Source organism: Solanum verrucosum, unplaced genomic scaffold (genome assembly GCF_900185275.1).
Source record: "Solanum verrucosum unplaced genomic scaffold, falcon-dt-bn FXZP01000038.1, whole genome shotgun sequence".
Classification (NCBI taxonomy): Eukaryota; Viridiplantae; Streptophyta; class Magnoliopsida; order Solanales; family Solanaceae; genus Solanum; species Solanum verrucosum.
In genome coordinates, this window is record NW_026020564.1 from 690,474 (window position 1) to 711,306 (window position 20,833).

The 20,833-nt window shown below is 30.2% G+C and overlaps 1 protein-coding gene across 1 annotated transcript; it reads left to right on the forward strand.

Annotated features, from left to right (window-relative positions):
- The first annotated feature begins 691 nt into the window (after window positions 1-691).
- Window positions 692-20,409, forward strand: LOC125810264 (uncharacterized). The gene is made up of 4 exons (XM_049489775.1): window positions 692-1,131; window positions 1,453-1,800; window positions 19,350-19,563; window positions 19,863-20,409. Exons 1-4 carry the CDS (start codon window positions 708-710, stop codon window positions 20,407-20,409), a joined length of 1,533 nt encoding a protein of 510 aa, XP_049345732.1. The 5' UTR covers window positions 692-707.
- Window positions 20,410-20,833: the final 424 nt, after the last annotated feature.

A 20,833-nucleotide genomic window follows, 5' to 3' on the forward strand; every position in this document is an offset into this window, starting at 1 on the left:
GTAATAAGGGTATAAAAGTTTGAAATGATCATCAGTACAATTACGTTTAGTATATATCAATTCTTCAAGGATAAAAACTAAAAAGGGATAAGTACTACAATATATACTCAATGAATTAGGATTGAGTGTGTCTAATACTATGTTAGAAGTCTTTTAGTCTACTTGTGATTGATTTAAGTGCAAGGTAAACTATTATATATTAAGGGTCAAATATTGTTACTTCTTCCGTCCCAAGTTAAGTGTTGTACTTTCTTTTTTGGTCTGTCTTAAAAAGAGTGTCAATTTCATGTCCAGTCCAACGAAGACATTTAAATTAGGATGGAGGGAGTATTATTCTTGTTGTGTGATCTTCAATTAATAAGATTTACTTATAAAGTGGACTAGTAACTTAATTGTAGGGAATCTTTAGTAACTCATTTGGTTGACTATCTCTGAATATTGATCGATCACCTTGTCGGTGAGGGTTCAATTCAGACGCGGTTCTAATAATTTGCTTGTGATTGGGGTAGAGTTGTCTCTCCAAGTGATTTTAAAAGCCCCCTCTTGCTTTCTTTAGAACACATTCTAAGTTTGGCAATCTAGCCCCAAAAGGAAAAGAAAAAGGAAAAAGCTCCATCAAGATCCTTCCTTTGTTTGTAAAAGCCAAAATACTCTAATGCATGGAGCTTTTGTGGAATTGAAGTGGTAATTAATTTCCTTTGACCAAAATGTTCTCAGCCAGTAATAGTAGTACTCATGATAACTCTCTTCCTCAATACATTTCCTCATCCTTTCACACCTCTTCTCCCTTTGTTGGTCTCAATGGCAACCAAATTCTCCTTCATCAATATTACCAAAATCAATTTTCTAGTCATTACCTGGCAAAGAACAATTGTGATGATTCCTTGAGGTCATTTCCCATGAAGAAGAAACCGAAGAAAAGGGAGAGGTCATGTAGTAAGATTTTGACGGCTCAAGGTCCAAGAGATCGAAGGATAAGACTCTCCATTGCCATGGCTCGAAAGTTCTTTGATCTTCAAGAACTTCTAGGTTTTGACAAACCAAGCAAAACCATTGATTGGCTATTTACACACTCCCAAGTAGCCCTTGAGGAGCTCACTAATTGGTCAACTCATCAGACTCAAATTTCAGGTTTAATCCTTGCACTCTCTAAGCAAGCTAAGTATCAAAATGAGCCTTGTTAGGTTTTTCTCTAAGGAACTCATTCTGTCTTGAACTAAAACTTGAAATAAGGCACATAATTATACGATAGTATTTTCCAAAACCAAGCTCTCTAAGGTAGTATTATAAGATCTGAAGAAATTGCTTGAGAACTAACTACATATATAATTTAATTTTGTTTCCACGTAGCCAACATATTTTTTTTATCTTCCTTTAAGCAATTAGAAACTAAGATGTTTTTTGTGTGGTCCGTTCTACTGACATTATTTCTATTCTATTATATTTATGTAGGAGCAATCAGCAACGAGGGTTTAGAAAGAAATCCCAAAAGAGCAAAAGAAGTAACACTAAAAGAGTTAAGGGCAAAGGCAAGAGCAAGAGCTAGGGAAAGAACAATCAAGAAAATGTGGACCAAAATTGAAACTAGCCACAAATCAGCTAATTTTTTTGGAAAGAAAGATATTAGGGAAATGGAAGAACAATTTTTCAAGAACAAATTACAAGCAAACAAAGAAATAATTGAGGGATCTGGAGTTACAAAAATTAAGATCAAGCCTTCTTTAATCTTGGGTTTTAACCCTAATCTTTATGCTCCAATAGAGTCAAGTACCTACCATGTTGGCTCTTCCTTATCACAAGGTATATACTGCTATCATTTTGAATTTAATTTATATACACCGACACTGTCAACATTTTCTTTCTTATACTACTCATACTGTATCAAAAATTATCTTTACCTGCAATCAATTAACAGCAACAGCTCAATTACCGCTAAATATTTATTTTAGCGGCAATTAGCACTCTTTGTAGATGTCCCTAAAGACTTTAGCGACATTGGATCTAATGACACTTAACTAATGTCGGTAAAGACTTTAGCACTCTTTATTAGTGTGTCGATTTATTGCTGCTAAAAGTTGTTTTTATTGTAGTTTAACATGTAATTGCACAATGTTAATTACCTTTTTAGGTACTAATTAATTATTATCATGGATTTTTTAATAATATTTATTTTATAAATAATTTGATTGTGTAAAAACTGTTTTTTCTTCTCACAGGATTTCATAATTGCTGAAAACCATGGGACTCATTATCAATAGTAGCCAAATCTAATATGGGGACTTCAAAGTAAGCTAATGTTTCTTTTCTTTCTTCCTCCCTTAGATCTAAGATTTTGGAAATATTTTTTCAATGTTTGTTTTGATAAATATATGTATGTCTATAAAATAATCTAGTTTTTGTGAGATTAATTTTCGAATTCAAAAATCTGCTTCAAATCTATTTTTGGGAAAAAATATAACTTTTATTTTCTTTTTAAGTTTCAAAACTTGCTCCAATTTTAACATATTAAAGAAAGTATTATCTATTATTTCAGATTTGTTTTGCTTATTTGTATGAATTTACTTCAAAATTGTTTTGCACTATTTGTATAAGAATTTACAGCTTCATATTTGTTTTGCTTGATTTACATAAAGTTTTCTTCAGATTTTGTAAACCATTACCAATATATTATTAGGTGTTTTATCTCCAAAGTTGAATAATATTTATTTGTAATGTATAATTTTTTTCTTTAGATCTGTAAACCATTTCATCTCCTACATTGAATAATATTTACTAGTAATGTATAATTTTTTCGTCAGATTTGTAAATCCTTGTCAATAAATGAAGTATCTCATCTCCCACTGTTGTAATTATTTATTTATTTTACACGGGTAAATCTTCGTAACTAATCGTAATTTGACGAATTATAATACTCACTATTATTAGCAATTTTATTAAAATATCGTGTAATGATTTTAAGACTATGTTATTTAGTTCATTATAGAAATAATAGTATTGTGTCAAGCTTATCTCTATATAGGATTATGGTTTGTGATAATGATACTCCTTTCGTTTCTTTTTATCGTTATAGTTTTTTTTTTAGAGTCAAATAATATGAATTTTGACTAATATTTTAAGATGTATTTTTTTATCATATTATTATGAAAAAATTGAAATTTATAGTATTTTTCATATAGCTTTTAATATCTAAAATTTTATTTTAAAATATCAAATTAAGGTAAGCTAATTTAGCTTTGAAAATTAATCAAATTAACTCTCTAAAAAGCAACATGACAACTAAAATGAAACGGAGTGGATAATGAACATCATTAATGAAGGTTCTGCCTGATTTGGGATTAACAAGTACTCCCTCCGTCCACTTTTAACTGTCATGGTTTCTTTTTTAGAGTCAAACAATTTAACTAACATTTTACAATGTACTTTTTCATCATTTTGATATGCAAAATATTGCAATTTATAGTACTTTTGGTATAGTTTTGAATATCTAATTTTTTTTATTTAAATTATCGAATTGATGTAATCTAATTTAACTTTAAAAATTAGTCAAATTTACTTTCGAAAAGTACAACAATAAATGAACGAAGGGAGTATGTTAGTTTGGTACAGTTATATATTTTAATAGCTTTCAGAGCTATTGAATATAAATTATGTTTCAAATTTTTTTTAAAAAAAAAGTGAAATATGTTTTTTAAATATTATGGCGAAATACTTTCAAAAATTCAATCCAATTAAGTACAATCTCCATTTTTTTATGATTAGACATATTCTTGCCATATATTTCTTCTGCCTCAATTTACATGAGGTCAGTTTGACTTAATATAAAATTTAAGAAAAAAGAAATAAATTTGAAATACATATTAGACATTTTTATGTCTATTAATCATTTTATTAACAATAAAAATGATGTTATATTTTATAATTAAATTATTTTTAATTACAGAAACTGTAGCATTTAGACTAAAAAAAGAATATCACGTAAATTATGACAGATGAAAGTGTGTGTAACAGTACAATTTGAGCTCATTTGATGTCATTGTTTTTCAGAGGTTTAATTAGGAGGTTTTATGATGATGATGATGATTCATGTGTAAGTAAATTTGCAGTGCTTCTTCCCTATGCTATCAGCTGGAGAAGGAAAGGAAGAAGATGTTGATCAATTACGTAATAAAGCTCAAAACAAGACGCACTACTCTATCTAAACCATGCATAAGTAAGAAGATTTAAAAGAATAAAAAATATACTTTATTCTAAGTTTTTTTAGTATATCAATTATGACATCCATCATCTTCTTCGATCTCCACTTTTTTAGCTGTAGTCTCATCTTTGTTGTGACATCGATATCTCTTTACTTGAAAGGGATAGTTTGGGGGTTTTGAAGAAGTCAAATAAACATGTATTAAGAAATTAATAAGTTAACAAATAGAATTGTTATATATGTCAAAATGGACAAGAAGCATTTCTAAACAAACATTTAATCTAGTCAATATTTAAGTATTTCTCTTTAACCATTCTATGATCGTTCAGATAGGAGACTCACACTTTCAATAGTTCGGATATAAAACTCAATAAATTAAAGTTTATATTTTCAACCTTAACTCTAAATTGAATGATAAATATACTTCTACCGTATATATAGTCAATATCAAAAATAATTTGATACACTTTTATATTTAATATTTCTTTGTTTAATTTATGTGGTACTGTTTAACTTGAATTATTTTAATTAAGAAAATGTGATTAATATTATTTTTTAAAAACAAACTAAGATGTTGTTTGATTACAAATATATTTGGAAAAAAACTTGGAAACTAGTGTTCGGCCATATAATTTGTCATTACTTGAAAAATATATTTAGCAAACATCCCAACTCTCAAGTTTCCAAATTCTAGAAAAAACTAGAATTTGCATCATCAAATTTTAGTATTTGAGAAATTTTTTAAAAATTAAAAGTTACCCTAAACTTTTATATATTATAAAAAAGTATCCATCATCTATTAATCCAAAATAATATTTATTTATAACCAACTTCATTAAAAAGAACTATTTTAGGGGGTTATAATTTATTCTAAATCAATTACACATTATTGTACTGCTTTTGCCCATATTGTTGTTTTTTTTTGTTGTTGATTGTCATCAATTATATTGTACATTTATTATTTAACGAAACGTGTTCATTATAAAATGATAAGAAAAAATTATGGGTAATTTTAATAATTTTTAAAAATTATGGTATGCATCATATTTTTGAAAAAAGTCAAATATTTTTTTCAAAATTTATGATCAAACGTATTGTGAAACTTCACTTAAAAGTTAAAACTCACTCAAATAAGACTTGCCAAAATACTTAAAAATTTGTAGTCATATGCAGGGGCGGAGCCACGTAGGCTCCAGGACACGTAAAATTTTGACTTTATATTGGTATATATAGAATTTGGACCCCCTAAAATAACAAAGTGATGCGCAGTGTAGTTGGCAATAGCATGTGCAATCCTACTCTTTATCCCGGTTCGATTCCCCGCAAGGTTGTTTTCTTTTTCTGTAATTATTTTGACTTCTTGAATTCAATTAAGTAAACAAACATGCGTGATTTTAACATAAAAGCTTAGTAGCTTGGTGGTTAATAGTATCATGAAGGTCTCCCAAGACTCAAGTTCGAATCCCTCCTCTACTAACTATTTTTTTCTAATTAAAATTGAATTATTTTCTTAAATTTAATACTTTTTCTTGTGGATTTTTTTCAATTAAAATTGAATTATTTCCTTAAATTTTAATACCTTTTCCTTGTAGAATAAGATTTTCTTAAATTTAATACTTTTTCTTGTGGATTTTTTTCAATTAAAATTGAATTATTTCCTTAAATTTTAATACCTTTTCCTTGTAGAATAAGATTTCCTTAAATTTAATACTTTTTCTTGTGGATTATTTTTCAATTAAAATTGAATTATTTCCTTAAATTTTAATACCTTTCCCTTGTAGAATAAGATTTTCTTAAATTTAAAATTTTTTCATGTGGATTTTTTTCAATTAAAATTGAATTATTTCCTTAAATTTTAATACCTTTTCCTTGTAGAATAAGATTTCCTTAAATTTAATACTTTTTCTTGTGGAATTTTTTCAATTAAAATTGAATTATTTCCTTAAATTTTAATACGTTTTCCTTATGGAAAAAGATTTCCTTAAATTTAATATTTTTTCATGTGGATTTTTTTCAATTAAAATTGAATTATTTCCTTAAATTTTAATACCTTTTCCTTGTAGAATAAGATTTCCTTAAATTTAATACTTTTTCTTGTGGATTTTTTTCAATTAAAATTGAATTATTTCCTTAAATTTTAATACGTTTTCCTTATGGAAAAGATTTCCTTAAATTTTAATATTTTTTCCTTATGGAACAAGGTTTTCTTTCTCTATAAATAGGAGACTCATTTACCCAAATCATATCACAATATTATTAAGAATAGAATCTCAATAATTCTCTCTGATTTTTCTTCTCGTTCTCTTATTTTATAATAAAAATAACAACTTAATATTTTAGTTTCAAGTTTCAATAGACATGAGGAATTATTATAATAGAGTACCAAAAAAAAGTTCGACTTCTCTAAGACAACCAAATAAAGAAACAACGGTAGATCAATTAGAGATGTTGTCACATTCTTCTAAAAAACAAAGCATTGATTTAAATACTCTAAAAATGACTTGCGAAATTGAATGGATGATGAGTTTTTAGACGGTTGTATAGTGCCTTATGTAGAAAAGAAAGTATTTCGTACTATTTCTAATGTGTCTATTATAAAAACGTTTCAGGATATGAAACCTCGTCGAGTACAATTGTAATAATATATTTAAATTATGTTTTCAATAGTAGTTTATTTCTTTATGTTAGTTTTATATTATACACTTGTAATTCTATTAAAAATATTTCTATATTTAATTAAATATTGCTTAACTTGATTATTTGTTTTGGTAATTTAAATCATTGTTTTTTTAAAAAAAATTACTATTAAAAGTTTGGACACCCTTCATTAAATTCCTGGCTACGCCACTGGTCATATGCTAGCTAAGTAGGCGTTTGGCCATGCGATACCATATCACGAAATGGTATCGTGAGATGGAATCAGCGTTTGGACATGCGATTTTATGCTGATTCCATCTCATGATTCCATATCATGAGAGGTGATACCATATTCTCCAAAAACCATGATATGGAATTAGATGGTGATTTCACATCATGATTTGAGATATTTTAATACAATAATTGATCCATGAATTTATATTTTGTTAAAACAACCCCACATTTATATCTACTAACCATTTGTTTCATATGTAAATAAAATTTATAATCACATCATTACTTTTTAAAATGTATTATTCTCACCGACATAAAATTTATTATTCTCACCAACATATAGTCACTTTAACTCACACTTCACGATTGTGAAACTTTTCAACATTCACTTGAAATAATTAACCGGCATGTTAAAATAGTTGCCGAGGCAATTAGCAAGATGACACCAACATTTATACAACCAAAAAATATGACTGGTGTACATTCCAAAATTCTACATAATACTCGATTTTGGCCTTGGTTTAAGGTAAAATTTCAATCACATTAATAAGTTTATTTTATGGCCTTAATAAGTGAACATTTATATTTTATGTGTAAGTTATTAGTATTTAGTTACATATATCCTATCAACTTTGTTTAAAGAGATAATATTTATTTTATGACTTTGCATTGTCATGGAAGCACTATTTTTATGTTGTTGATGCTGGTTTCCGAAACACAAAAGGATTTTTAGCTCCATACAAAGGACTACGCTATCATTTGCAAGATTACCGAGGAAGTGAAAGAGAGCCTCAAAATACCAAAGAACTATTTAATTATAGGCATTCATCTCTGCGCAATGTGATTGAACGGACTTTTGGAGCTTGGAAAAATAGATTTAGAATACTGAAATAAGGCATGAACCATTATGATATTAATACACAAGTGAAAATTGTCATAGCTTGTGCAGTGTTACATAATTATTTGCGAGAATACCAAAGTAGTAATGAAATATTTATGGTCTATGAACATGAAGATATAGTTGCAGAGGATATTGACCAACAAATGGCTCAAAGTAACAATGTTGGTTCGTCTTTTCAATCACATGATCGAGAAATGCAGGTTCAATGTGAGGAAATTGTCTGTACTATGTGGGAGGATTATATTAAAGACTAGTACACTACAATTTATGTTCAATTTTTTTTATTAAATTAAAGTTAGATGAAACAATTACTTAAGTGGAGAACAAATAACTTTGTAATAATTTATTATGCGATTTTATAATTTTTTGTTTATTTGATAAGATTGAATAAACAATTGGGGCTATTTTAATAGTTTTACAACTTATGTGATTTTTATGTTTATGAGAAAATATACAACACAAAAATTCCATATCGCATGTCCTAACAAACCTTCAATTTCATCTCATAATTCCGTATCATAATACCATAGCATGATTCCATATCATGATACCATATCGCATGGCCAAACGGGGCCTAAGTAAAATGGGTGTTACATAAATTGAAACTGAGAAAATATCCAAATATATATACAGTTTGATAAATTTTCTATTTTAGCTCGACGAGATAATTTATAATTATATAAATACTAATGACTTATTTCAAATCACAACTTTAAAAATATTCCTTTTTAACTCTTAACCATGGCTCAATAATTACATTAAAAGTGGGGTTTTTGACGTATGTTTTCGATGTTTCCCAAAGTTCGTTTGGTAATACATCATCTTAAGCTCAGCTGGTCAGACTTTACTATGTAACTGTGGCTCAGATTAACATACTATATAGTACAAGGGAGTAACAAAAATAAATATATTTTTCGACTGTGGCATATCACTTTAAAAACTTACTAAATAATAGTAGTAATATTGGTAGAAATTAAAATTTTGTGGGATTCTACAAAACGTGTTCAATTTGAATTGGGACTCTAGAAGGTGTGTTCAATTTTAATTAGAATTCTTGGAGACTACTCAACCTAAACTCTAGCTCATGCCTATATGAAGGGTACTAAATTCCCGTAAAAGGCATCTTGAAAATTTCATTTCGAGATCAAGATCTCGAATATTCCGCAAATTGATAGAATATTCATATACAAATCAAATCTAAATCATCCTAGTTCGAGAAATACGCCACTAATGGCCCTCGAATCATGAATAAATCTTGGGAGACTAGAATCAAGGGAGCAACAGAATTGTACCCGCAATCTTTATCAATAAAGTTATGTTTCTTTTTATTTTTTTTGTGATTGTCATTTATTTTTTTGCCACTTTAAAATATGTTGTAAACAATATTAATTAATGAGTAATTTGTTAGTAATATTTTTTTCAAACTCTTCTGTTAGAAATAGTGTTGAAAAACTCATTAAAGATTTTCAAAAAAATTATTCATTTTTAATCATACAAAAATATATCAAAAATTCATTTATTTTCGACGGAAGAAAATATCATTTTATTTTATGTCTGCGTTTAACTTTTATATAGGTTATTGTTATTATAAGTACGTAAAAGGGTTTGACATTAATTATCATATAATTAAAAGATATATATGTATTATTCATAGAAAATAAAACTGGTAAAATAGAGAAATACTTTCTCCAACATGTTAAAATAACTTGATACTCATTTCGTTAATTTATGTGACAATTTTTGAAATTTCGAAAGTCAAAACAAGTTTTCGTTTACTATGATCTTTTCATATGTTTTTTTTTTACATATATTTTAAATTATCAATTATTATGACATTATATATAATTTTTAAAATGTATTATTTAAAAATTTTAAAAATTTCATGTTTAAAGAGTTGCTTTCAAAATCTGAACCGTGACACAAATTGAGACATAGAGTAACATAAAAGGTTTTTTTTTATAGTACTAATATACATTTTCATTCATTTTTATTTGTCATGTTTGACTTGACACGTCCCTTCAAAACCATTCTTTTCCTTTCAATTTATGTTAATTTTATTAAGTAGTACGGTGTTTAAGAAATATGTAAAGATTTGCAATTATTATTTTATTATTATTACTTTTTTTTTACTTAATAGAAAAGACAAAGTTAGAAACCGGTATTAATGACGTACGTGCATAAAACCTGGGAAAACAAAACATAAGGACTTGGGAATCCAAGTATAGCACAAGGTCTACTTCCTTGTAGTTGTAGGTAGGGTGTTCTCACAAAATAAAAAAACTAAGGGTATGTTTGGTACGAAGGAAAATGTTTTCCTAGAAAACAAGTAGATTTTTGACTTATTTTCTCATGTTTGGTTGGTGAGTAGAAAATATTTTCTGGAAATTTTTTTTAGTGTTTGGTTTATGAATAAAAAATGTTTTTGAGAAATATCTTTTATTTTTACTAAAGTAGAAAATAATTTTTGAAATTGAAAATATTTTTTAAAAACAAACTTAAATTTTTTTTTCGGGGTGGGGTGGGGGTGGAGGGGATCAAGGGTAGGGATGAAAAAATAAAAATTTGAAGTTGAAAATATTTTTTTTAAAAAAACTTAAAATTTTTTTGGGGGTGGGGCGGGGGGTCGAGGGTAGGGGTGGAAAAAATGAAATTTTGAAGTTGAAAATATTTTAAAAAAACAAACTTAAAATTATTTTTTGGGGGGGGGGGGGGGGGGGGTCGAGGGTAGGGGTGAAAAGATGAAATTTTGAAGTAGAAAATATTTTTTAAAAATAAACTTAAAATTATTTTGGGGGGTGGGAGTGGGGTCGAGGGTAGGAGTGAAAAAATGAAATTTTGAAGTTGAATATAATTTTAAAAAACAAACTTAATTTTTTTTTTGGGGGTGCGGGGGCTAGTAAGGAGGTGGGTAGGGGGGGTCGAAGGTAGGGGTGAAAAAATGAAATTTTGAAGTTGCAAATATTTTTTAAAAACAAACTTAGATTTTTTTTTTTGGAGGGGGGTGGGGAGGCTGGTAGGGGGTAAAAAAAATAAAAAATTGAAATTAGAAATATCTTTTAAAAACAATTTTTAATATTTATTTTTTTTGGGGGGGGGGGCGTGGTGGTAGGGGTGAGTGTGGGTTAAAAATATTTTTTAAAAACAAGCTTTAATTATTTTTTTATGGGGGATGGTTGGGGGGGGGGGGGGGCTGGTTTGAGGGTATGAACAAAATAAATTGATTTTTTCAACAAAAAAAAAATTGTAATTTGAAGTTGGAAGAGAGTTTAGGAAAATGTTTTCCTTAAGTTTTGAAGAGAAGCCATTTTCCTTAAATTTGAAGAAAATGAGTTGAGTTGAAAAACAATTTCCAAAACATTTAACCTAACCAAACATGAGAAAATTGGAAAATATTTTCCGAAAAATATTTTCCTTTATACCAAACACACCCTAAATCAAATTAATTTGAAGTAAAATAAACTGTTACTTTAAAAATTAAAATAAAATTTTAGGGTAGAGAAAATGAGAGAGAAGATTACAAAATAGAGAATCAAATTCTTACCAATATGATAGAAAATTTTAAGTAACTAAGCAAGTACGCTACTGAGATTCCGTATTATTTTTTAATTTGTTTTGGTTTTGATTTTAAATTTTAAAATACAACACAGTATTTTAAAAAACTCAGTAGGAACTTGACTCGGGGTTCGCTCTGGGGCGGGTCTGTTGCAAAACGTCCCGAGGCTCAAGTGTGTGACTTAGTTCTGTAAGACTTACACCTAAGCATCCGATTGTATGCCCTAAGCAAGCCCAACACCCAACGCTCGGGGCTCGCCTAACAGATCTTACACAAATTATGTGATAAAAACTTTTGTTAACTTTGTTGACCATCATAATTGTTGAATAAATAAATGATATTTAATAATATTTCAATCTATAGAGATAAGAAGGTTCAGAGTAATTCAAAGAGAAAATGGTCTAAAGCCCCCCCAAATTATACCTGAAATCCAACTACACACTCCAACTTCACGGGTGTCATATTACCCCCTAAACTGTTTAAAACTGATATAATTTACTCCCTAAATGCTTAGGTAGCACAATGAGTGTATCTGAGAGGACCAAAACAAATAATAAAACTTTATTTTTAAAATTAATTTTCATAAATATGTGTATTCTTAATTATTCTTTTTTCTTATTTATTTCCTTTCTTCTTCACAACAACATAAACCAAATCTCTCCACCACTCACCTTCTCTAAACCGCCGCGACCATCACATTCATTGGATTCACCATGGAATTTCATTATTCCTCTTAATTCTAGAATTTTGATTATTCAATTTGTGCATGAAATTAGGAAATTTTGAAAACCAACTCTTTATTAATATTATTAAATTTGTTAATCATCATGACTAACCACATGGCCAAATGGGTTAGAAAATTCTTATCTTGATTTTTGATGCCCTAATTTAATAATTTTAATTCAAGTTCAGAATTTTTTTTGGGTTGTCAACGAAACCGATATGTTATTTTGAAAATAGAAATGAAAAGATTCATTGTTATGTATCCATTACCTCAATTTGAAGAATTCGACAATTCATCCATGAAAATAACTTGAGTATCAATCAAATAGTGGATGAAACGGTTAGGAATAAAATTCTCGCTAGATTTTACCTTTCAAAATTGTTGTTGCGGTCATCGATGATGAAAACATGAAACATATCGTCAACTCCTTCAAAACTTGAGTTTTTTTTTTATACATCAAAGGTTTAAGACTTGATAATATTAATGGTAGGATGGAAGAAGTGAGTTGGGTTGATTGATAAACTTTTGATGTTTGCAAGGAAGATGAAAATGGTGGAAAAAAGATTAATCAATGGCAAAAAACGAAAGATTATCAAAGATTTATAACTTTACCTTTCAATAATAAAACTTGAAATTTCGTAACTACACATTTCATTACTGTAAGCTTAAAATTATCATAAATAAAACTTGAAATTTTCTCTTCAATGGCAGAAAAAGTTTCATCAAACAAATGTCAAGAAAAAAGAAAAAGAAAAGAAGAAAGGGGCTGGAAAGAGAAGAAAAAATAAATAAAAGGAAAATAGAATAAAGTAAGAGATAATTTTTTTATTAAAAAAATAATATATATGACGTGGCAGGCGAGTGCATTCACTTTCTAACACAAATCTGGGTGTGACCTTTTAGGGGGCTATATATTCCATTTTAAAAATGTATAGAGGGGTAATATGACTCCCGTGAAGTATAAGTGTGTAGTTGAAAATCCGGTAATAAATTAGGGGGCACTTTGATTATTTTCTCTAATTCAAACAATAAGTTGTAGTATTATTATATATTACGTAACATTTTCTTCAAAAGTACGTAGCGAAGTTTTACTTTTTCACTTATCATTGGATTTTATGGTTTTGTCTAGGGGTGTACAAAACCGAACCAAACCGCAAATCAAGTCAAACCGAAAAAAAAACCCGACTAGTGGCTGGTTTGACTTGGTTTGGTGTTAAAAAAAATCGACTATATTTGGGTTGGTTTGGTTTTAACTAAAAAAAATCAACCCGAGACCAAACCAACTCGACATTATATATATAATTTTAAAATTTTATTTTATACATAAAAAAATTTACTTTGATATAATTTTTAAATATTTCTTATACTTTTTTATAGTTTTTATCTTTTAATATATTATTTCAAGTTTGAAACTTAGAATATTGAATAGTTCCATAAAAATTATAGTCCATAGATGTTGGTAATTATAATAAAATTTAAACCAAAATCAAATTAATACTAATGCAAAAAGAAAATCAATTTAACACTAAGAATGACAATATTATTGAATATTTGTTCTTTGGTTTTACATTATTGGTTGAGACAATTAAAGTACATATTCTAATTTTAATTTCCTTTAATATTTAGTCATGTAACTAATACTTATTAAACTTATTTTAGCATGATTTAGTACTTTTAAATTATGATCATTTTCATTTTGACTTGTTAATTTGCAATATTTGTTTTACGCGATTTCATTATTATTATTATTTTTGGATATTTTAGTGTCATTAATCATATCATTGTTTGTGTTGTATTCTTAAGAAACACCTTAGATAGTTGTATTTTGGAAGGACTAAAGAAATATTTGAAGTACAAGTAAATTATATGTTTGTATGAATACTTTAGTGGAAAAGCCCGAAAAAAACCCAAAAATCCGAAAAACCCAAAAAAATCGGAAAAAACCCGAGGTTGAAAAACCCGAGTTTTATTGGTTTGGTTTGGTTTATAGATTTAAAAATCCGACAAAAATGGTTTGGTTTGATATTTGAAAAACCCGAACCAACCCGACCATGTACATCCCTAGTTTTGTCATATGTCTCAAACTTATCGTTTTTATTTAGCTATTTGAAAGTAACTTTATTTTTTATCATGATGGAGTGATGTTTTTATTATAATACTAGTGAATTTTATTGATTATTTTCTTTTAGGGGGTAAATTGTATAGAATGATTAAAAATTATTTTAGAAATAATGATTCTTTTATTATTAGAAAGTTAGATATTAGATTATTTATACTTGTATAATCATGTAGAAGTTTTATTTTCTATGAGTTTTCTTAATCATGTTTGTAATTATTTCAAACTATTGATGTATTTTATAATTTTGTGTTATTATATTATTATACAATATAGTAAATTAAAAATTTAATGATCCATAGAGCTTACACTCTATGCCTTGCCCTATACTAAGTAAGACTCTCCGCCTCACGCCTTTGCTTTTTAAAATACTGATACAACATAATTTGATTTGATTTAGTTTTTTTTTTAAAATAACTAAAAAAAAACTAAACAAAACCAACAGTATAATTATATATTTAAAAGTTATAATTATACACACATATGTGTACATTATATAAAATCATGCAGTATATATTAATCTTTTGCACCTTAATTGGTTCTATTTACATTTATAGTAATCACTAGGTATGGATTGCTCGTGCAGAGCACGTGGCCAATTTTTCCGCCTTCAAATGCCGATTCAGTATTTACACTTTTTCATGCCATTTTTCTTTCTTACGCAAGACATTGGAGCATGTATATCTTACATTTTATTGAGAAATGATAAATGAAAAACACTGCTATTTTCTTAGACACATACATATTTTCAATTCATGTGCATTTTCACGTTGGAGAGACATTGTCACGATCCAAAAATGGATGTGATGACACCCGTCTTATCCTATCAAAATAAGTCAGCCTAAACCTCAACTATTACGATAAAGTGCGGAAATAAACTATAAATAAAAGTCTAATACTTTAATATAATGCGGAAATTCATAATCGACTTAAATATACCCCTAAAATATGGTTGTCATGTGTACAAGTCTCTATTGTATTACACTATAATTGAAAGAAAACATACGTCTCAAATGATGTTGTCTCTAAAATAGAACAAGATCATAAATAGGAGTAAGAAGGTCCACTGAGATGACAAACAACTACCTTACAAATCTCCACATGAAGCCTTGAAAAAGAAGAGAATAGAAAGTATCACGAAGATCTGGGCTCGTAACCTACAAAAATGTAGAAGTAAGGGGTGATTACCAAATCACACAATACTCAACAAGTAAACTTCTAAACACAAGCTAAGGGAATAGAATACGGATACTCCTACCACCCCAACCGAACCTCCACAACTACAACCTGCATAAAATCAGTCCAACCTAACAGTTCACAATTTACATAGCACACTGCTCAACAACAACACTCTAACAATTACATATCCTCAATAGCAAACTCAATATTCATCAATCAAACTTGGATGGTTTGAGGTTGGTGAAGCTGGGTTGATAGGACCAGACTTGGTTTATCAAGCTATGAAAAAAGTGAAGATCATTCAAGAAAGGTTGAACATTGCGCAAAGTCGTCAGAGATTCTATACATATGTTAGGAGAAGAGATTTGGAATTTGAGGTGGATGATTGGGTTTACTTGAAAGTTTCACCCATGAAGGGTGTTATGAGATTTGGTAAAAAGGGGAAGCTTAGTCCCCGGTATATAGGTCCTTACAGGATATCCAAGAGAATTGACAATGTAGCTTATGAGTTAAAGTTACCGTCAGAGTTAGTAGTAGTCCATCCGGTATTCAACATTTCTATGTTGAAGAAGTGTATGGTCAATCCTTCACTTATCATACCTATTGAAAATATTGGTATTAAGGACAACCTATCTTATGAGGAAATACTCCTTCATATTCTTGATCGTCAGGTTCACAAGTTGAGAACCAAAGAGGTTGCATTAGTCAAGGTCTTATGGAGAAATCAGAAGCTACTTGGGAGGCCGATGAAGATATGAAGAAGAGATACGCACATTGCTTTCAGAGAAATTCCAAACTAAGGTATTAACTTTTATACTCTTTAAGTTGATATGCTGAGTTATGTGAATTGCATGTTGGGTGTTTGAGTTGGGTGTTAGATGTTTCCACCCTCAATTCTATTTAGAGTGATCTCATTCGAGGACGATTGTTCCCTAGGGGAAGTTATTGTAACACCTCGATCTTAGAAAGAGCTAAAATTAGAAAGAGCTAAATTGAGAGTAGTGCAAGTTATTCTTCAATTGTGAGTTTTGGGTCAACTTCAAACGACCAAAACATTCAACACAAGATGTGTTAAGTGGACCATGAGGTATCAAATTTAAGGTCGTTGAGTCCTCTTTCCAACGCAAAGCACCAAGTTTGCTAAATTCTGAGTTCGAATTAAGGAGATATGCCCGTTTGAGTGCAGCATATCTACTCAAGGAAATTCATTCGTTTTAAGGAGGAGTATTTTGGTATTTTCCTTACCCCACTAGCTTAACACATTTTACCCACCTAAGTTAAAAGGTCTAATAAGATCAAGTCAATTTTTATTCATTCTAAAACGTTCAAGAAGGTTAGGGCAAAGTTCAAAAGGAGAAAGGAGGAGGTTTCAAGAAATTCTTCAAGAATTTTGGGAAATCGCCAAAAACTTAATTCTTTCGAGGTATGTAAGTTTTCATAGTGATGGGTTTGTTCACCCTCATGCCAATCATGAGTTTCCTTATTGAATTCTTCCATAAGATTGAGTATATTTAGATTCTTGATGAGGTTCTTAAGGTTTGTGCTTCATTATTTAACAATTGGGTTTTGTTGAGTTCTTGAGGTGAGGGTCTTGCAAATGATTGTTGCTCTTGAGGTATTTTGAGTAGATTTTCGTTTACATGTGTTGGGTTTATGAATCTAAGGGAGTTTGGAAGAAATCAATCAATTCTAGGTGAATTAGGACAAAAAATCGAGAAGAAAAATTAGTGAGAACATTCTGGAATTGGGCAGGGGCGGCGTGCCCCCGCAGCGCCCGAGGGGCTGGCGCCTTGCTCCTGCAGTGTGCCCTAAACCAGCCTCAGGAAACTGAGGGCTGGAGCGGCGCCCCCTGTTGCTCCAGGCCCCTTTCGCCTCCGTTCTTTGTTCCGTACATACGCGTTCCTTTGAATCGTGTCTTCACTCTCTTCTTATTTCCAACTATCTAAGTCTTCACTATCATTGAGTGATCCTATATATCCTAATCATAACTCTTGAATTCACATTTCAAATTCAAGTAAAGATTAAGAGTAAAGTTCGAGAAAATCTTTTGAGTCATTTCGAGAAGTCTTCTACAATTATTTATAACTTGTTTTAAGACTTGAGTAAATGAGTGTGAGAATGAGGAGAATTGAGTTTCATTTTTCAAAATGAGTATACTCAAGAGTAACCATTTTTACATTTAAAATGAGAGGAAATCTTGATTTCTAAATGAGTTCTTGAGGAATTTTGACCAGTATCTCTTTTAAGAGAACCTTTCAGTAATTATCTCAAATTGAGGAGGAGTTATATTTTTAAACATATGAGCATGAGTATATATATTATTGGAAGTAGTATTGAGCATCGATATGGATGAGTTCAGACAACTCAAAATCCTCATAAACCATGTATGCTAACATGGGTAAAAGATCATACTTTTTAGATGATTCCTTATTACTTTTAAGCATAGGTTAGTGGATCCACTTAGTTGAGGATTTCTATACCCCGACAAGGTATAGAACAGTTATGGCAGCGCGGGCGAGACGTTGTATCATCACGTAACTCATAGTGATGGTTGTCGGTTAGAGAATCTCCCAAATGAGAGTAAAGAGTTATTATTGTCTTTTTTATACATTTTGAGTTGTTTTCTACTGTTTACAAAGCTTTATATATTGAATATTATTATCATTTCACGTTGAGTTGAGTTGAGTTAAGACGAGGTGAGTATGTTTTCCCTTTCTATCAGTTTAAGTTATATATTATGTTTCAATGTCCCCTTACATGCTCGTACATTCAATGTACTGATGTCATTCGAACTGCATCATTTCATGATGTAGATACAGGTGTTCAGGGTCATCAACAGGCGCTCTTTTGATACCACTTGCAGTCCCAGTCCCAGTTAGCTTTGGTGAGCCTCATTGCTTTCGAAGGGTTTCACATTTGTTTTCCAATTTGTTAAGATGTCGTGGGTCTTATCCCGACTTACTTCATTATTTAGAGGCTTCATAGACAATAGTATTTTGAGGAGTCTTTTTCATTTCCATTGTTAATGTTCTAAGACTTGGGTTGCCTTCTTATAGCTAGTTGAATATTTTGAACATTATGAGTTATTTACTTTGAGACAATTGAGTTAATCTTTGCATTTGATTCCTAAGTTGTTGAGTGAGTCTTCCATTGAATATTGAGCCAGGACAATGGTTTACTTGAGGACCAGCAATGGTTCTCAAGTGCCGACCACGTTGAAGGTGTAGACTCAGGGTGTGACATAACTTGTATCCATGCGCTTCATATTATGTTAGAAATATTACCTACTGGACCCCAAACCCTAATAAAAATTGATTAATTATTTTATCTATTTGTTTGATTTTTTCATTTGGATCATTTTTTTACCTAAATTGTAAACACTTCTGTGATGTGGCAAAAAATTTAAAGGTAAAGACAATGACAAGAAGCAATCATATACCAGCGGTATTCGAACACTTTCTAATCTTAGTAGTTCTTCTATCCAACATTCAAATAACGATTCTAATACTTTCCAACAACTTTGTTGCTGCTGAAAAAAGACTATTCATTTTCTCTAATAGTACATCTTCTTTATCATACCTCTTTTATGCCTCCAAGAACCTCTAGTGGATAGTAGCAAACTAGAGAAATTCAAAAGGAGACTAAGGATGGATCATAGCTTCTTCAATATTAACAACAAGATATGGATTTACTGGAACCACGAGATCATTGTAGACATCATACAAGATAAAGATCAACATGTTCTTATTAAAATTTCCCATAATGATGGGCCATCCATTTTCCTGTCAATTATCTATGCTAAATGTTCAGAAGGCTTGAGAAGAGAATTGTGGGCGGATCTCAAAACTATTGCTAACACTGTTCAAGGTCCCTGGGGTGCTATTGGGGACTTCAATGGCATTTGCACGGCTGAGGAAAAAATGGGTGGAAGACCTTTCACCCTTGGAGAAAGCTTGGACTTTCTAGACTGCCTGAGTGAGTGTGGGCTTCAAGATGCAGGATATTCTGGTGCTAAATTCACTTGGTGCGACAACAGGGATCCCCCTAACACTATCTGGAAAAGGCTCAATAGATTAGTTTATAATACCAATTAACACGACTAGTGTGTCCCATCTCTCAAGGACATGCTCAGATCATGCCCTTTTGTTGGTCAACATGAACAACATTGCTCCCCAATGTATTAAATATTTCAAATTCCTTAACGTTTGGACTGAACATGAAAACTTTCTTGGTACCATTCAAAGGTGTTGGGAAGAACTAGTAGTGGGAAATCCTATGTATATTTTACATCAGAAGATAAAAAAAAACTTGTAAAATGCTTAGTCTCTGGTCTAGAGAGACTTATGGAGACATCTATGAGGAGCCAATAAGACTGGAAGCCCAAATGAAAGTACTGGAAGAAAATAGTGTTATGAACAACACTAAGGCCAACAAATGTGAACTTTCTAGATGCAGAGCTGAGTTCACAAAATATTTGAAACTTCAAGATGCCATCCTAAGACAAAAGGCTAAGGCCAAATGGTTAGAGGAAGGAGATGCCAATACTTCTTACTTTCACAGCACTATTAAAGATAGGAGGAGGAGACTCTCTTTAAAGAAAATTATGAATGAGCAGAGTCAATGGCTTGAAGGAAATGATCAAATTGCTGAAGGAGCAGTGAGCTTTTACCAAAAATTGTTTAGCCGTGAAAGTGTCGCTATAGATACTGAAACTATCAACTATTTACCAAGATGTATCACTAATGAGGATAATGAGATGTTGAGTGCTCTGCCAACCCTTCAAGAAGTCAAAGAGTATGTTTTCTCTTTAGATCCAGATAGTGCACGGGGGCCAGATGGACTCAGTGGATGCTTTTATCAAGCAACTTGAAACATAATAGTTTCTGATGTCCACAAAGCTATTATTTCCTTCTTCTCAGGTGATATCTTTCCAAAAAATTTTACTCATACTTGTTTAGTTCTTATTCCGAAGATTGATCACCCTCAAAGTTTCTCTGATTTAAGACCTATTAGCTTGTGCAATGTCTCTAGTAAAATAATCTCTAAGATTCTCAATGCAAGACTTGCTAGTATTTTACCTAGAATTATTTCTAAGAATCAAACTAGATTTGTTAAAGGCAGGGCTATTTCAGAGAATATTATTTTGGCTCAAGTGATCATTGGAGACATTAACAAACCCAATAAAGGAGGGAATATGGTCATAAAACTGGACATGACCAAAGCTTATGATAGGGTCTCTTGGTCATTTCTGTGTTTAACTCTTAGGAAAATGGGTTTCTCGGAGAATTGGATCC

Bases quoted from the DNA above. Each gene is read 5' to 3' on its own strand.
- LOC125810264 (XM_049489775.1), top strand. From the start codon at position 708: ATGTTCTCAGCCAGTAATAGTAGTACTCATGATAACTCTCTTCCTCAA. The intron at 1,132-1,452 runs GTTTAATCCTTG...ATATTTATGTAG, and splicing joins TCATCAGACTCAAATTTCAG to GAGCAATCAGCAACGAGGGT. The intron at 19,564-19,862 runs GTGCGACAACAG...TAAAATGCTTAG, and splicing joins TCTGGTGCTAAATTCACTTG to TCTCTGGTCTAGAGAGACTT.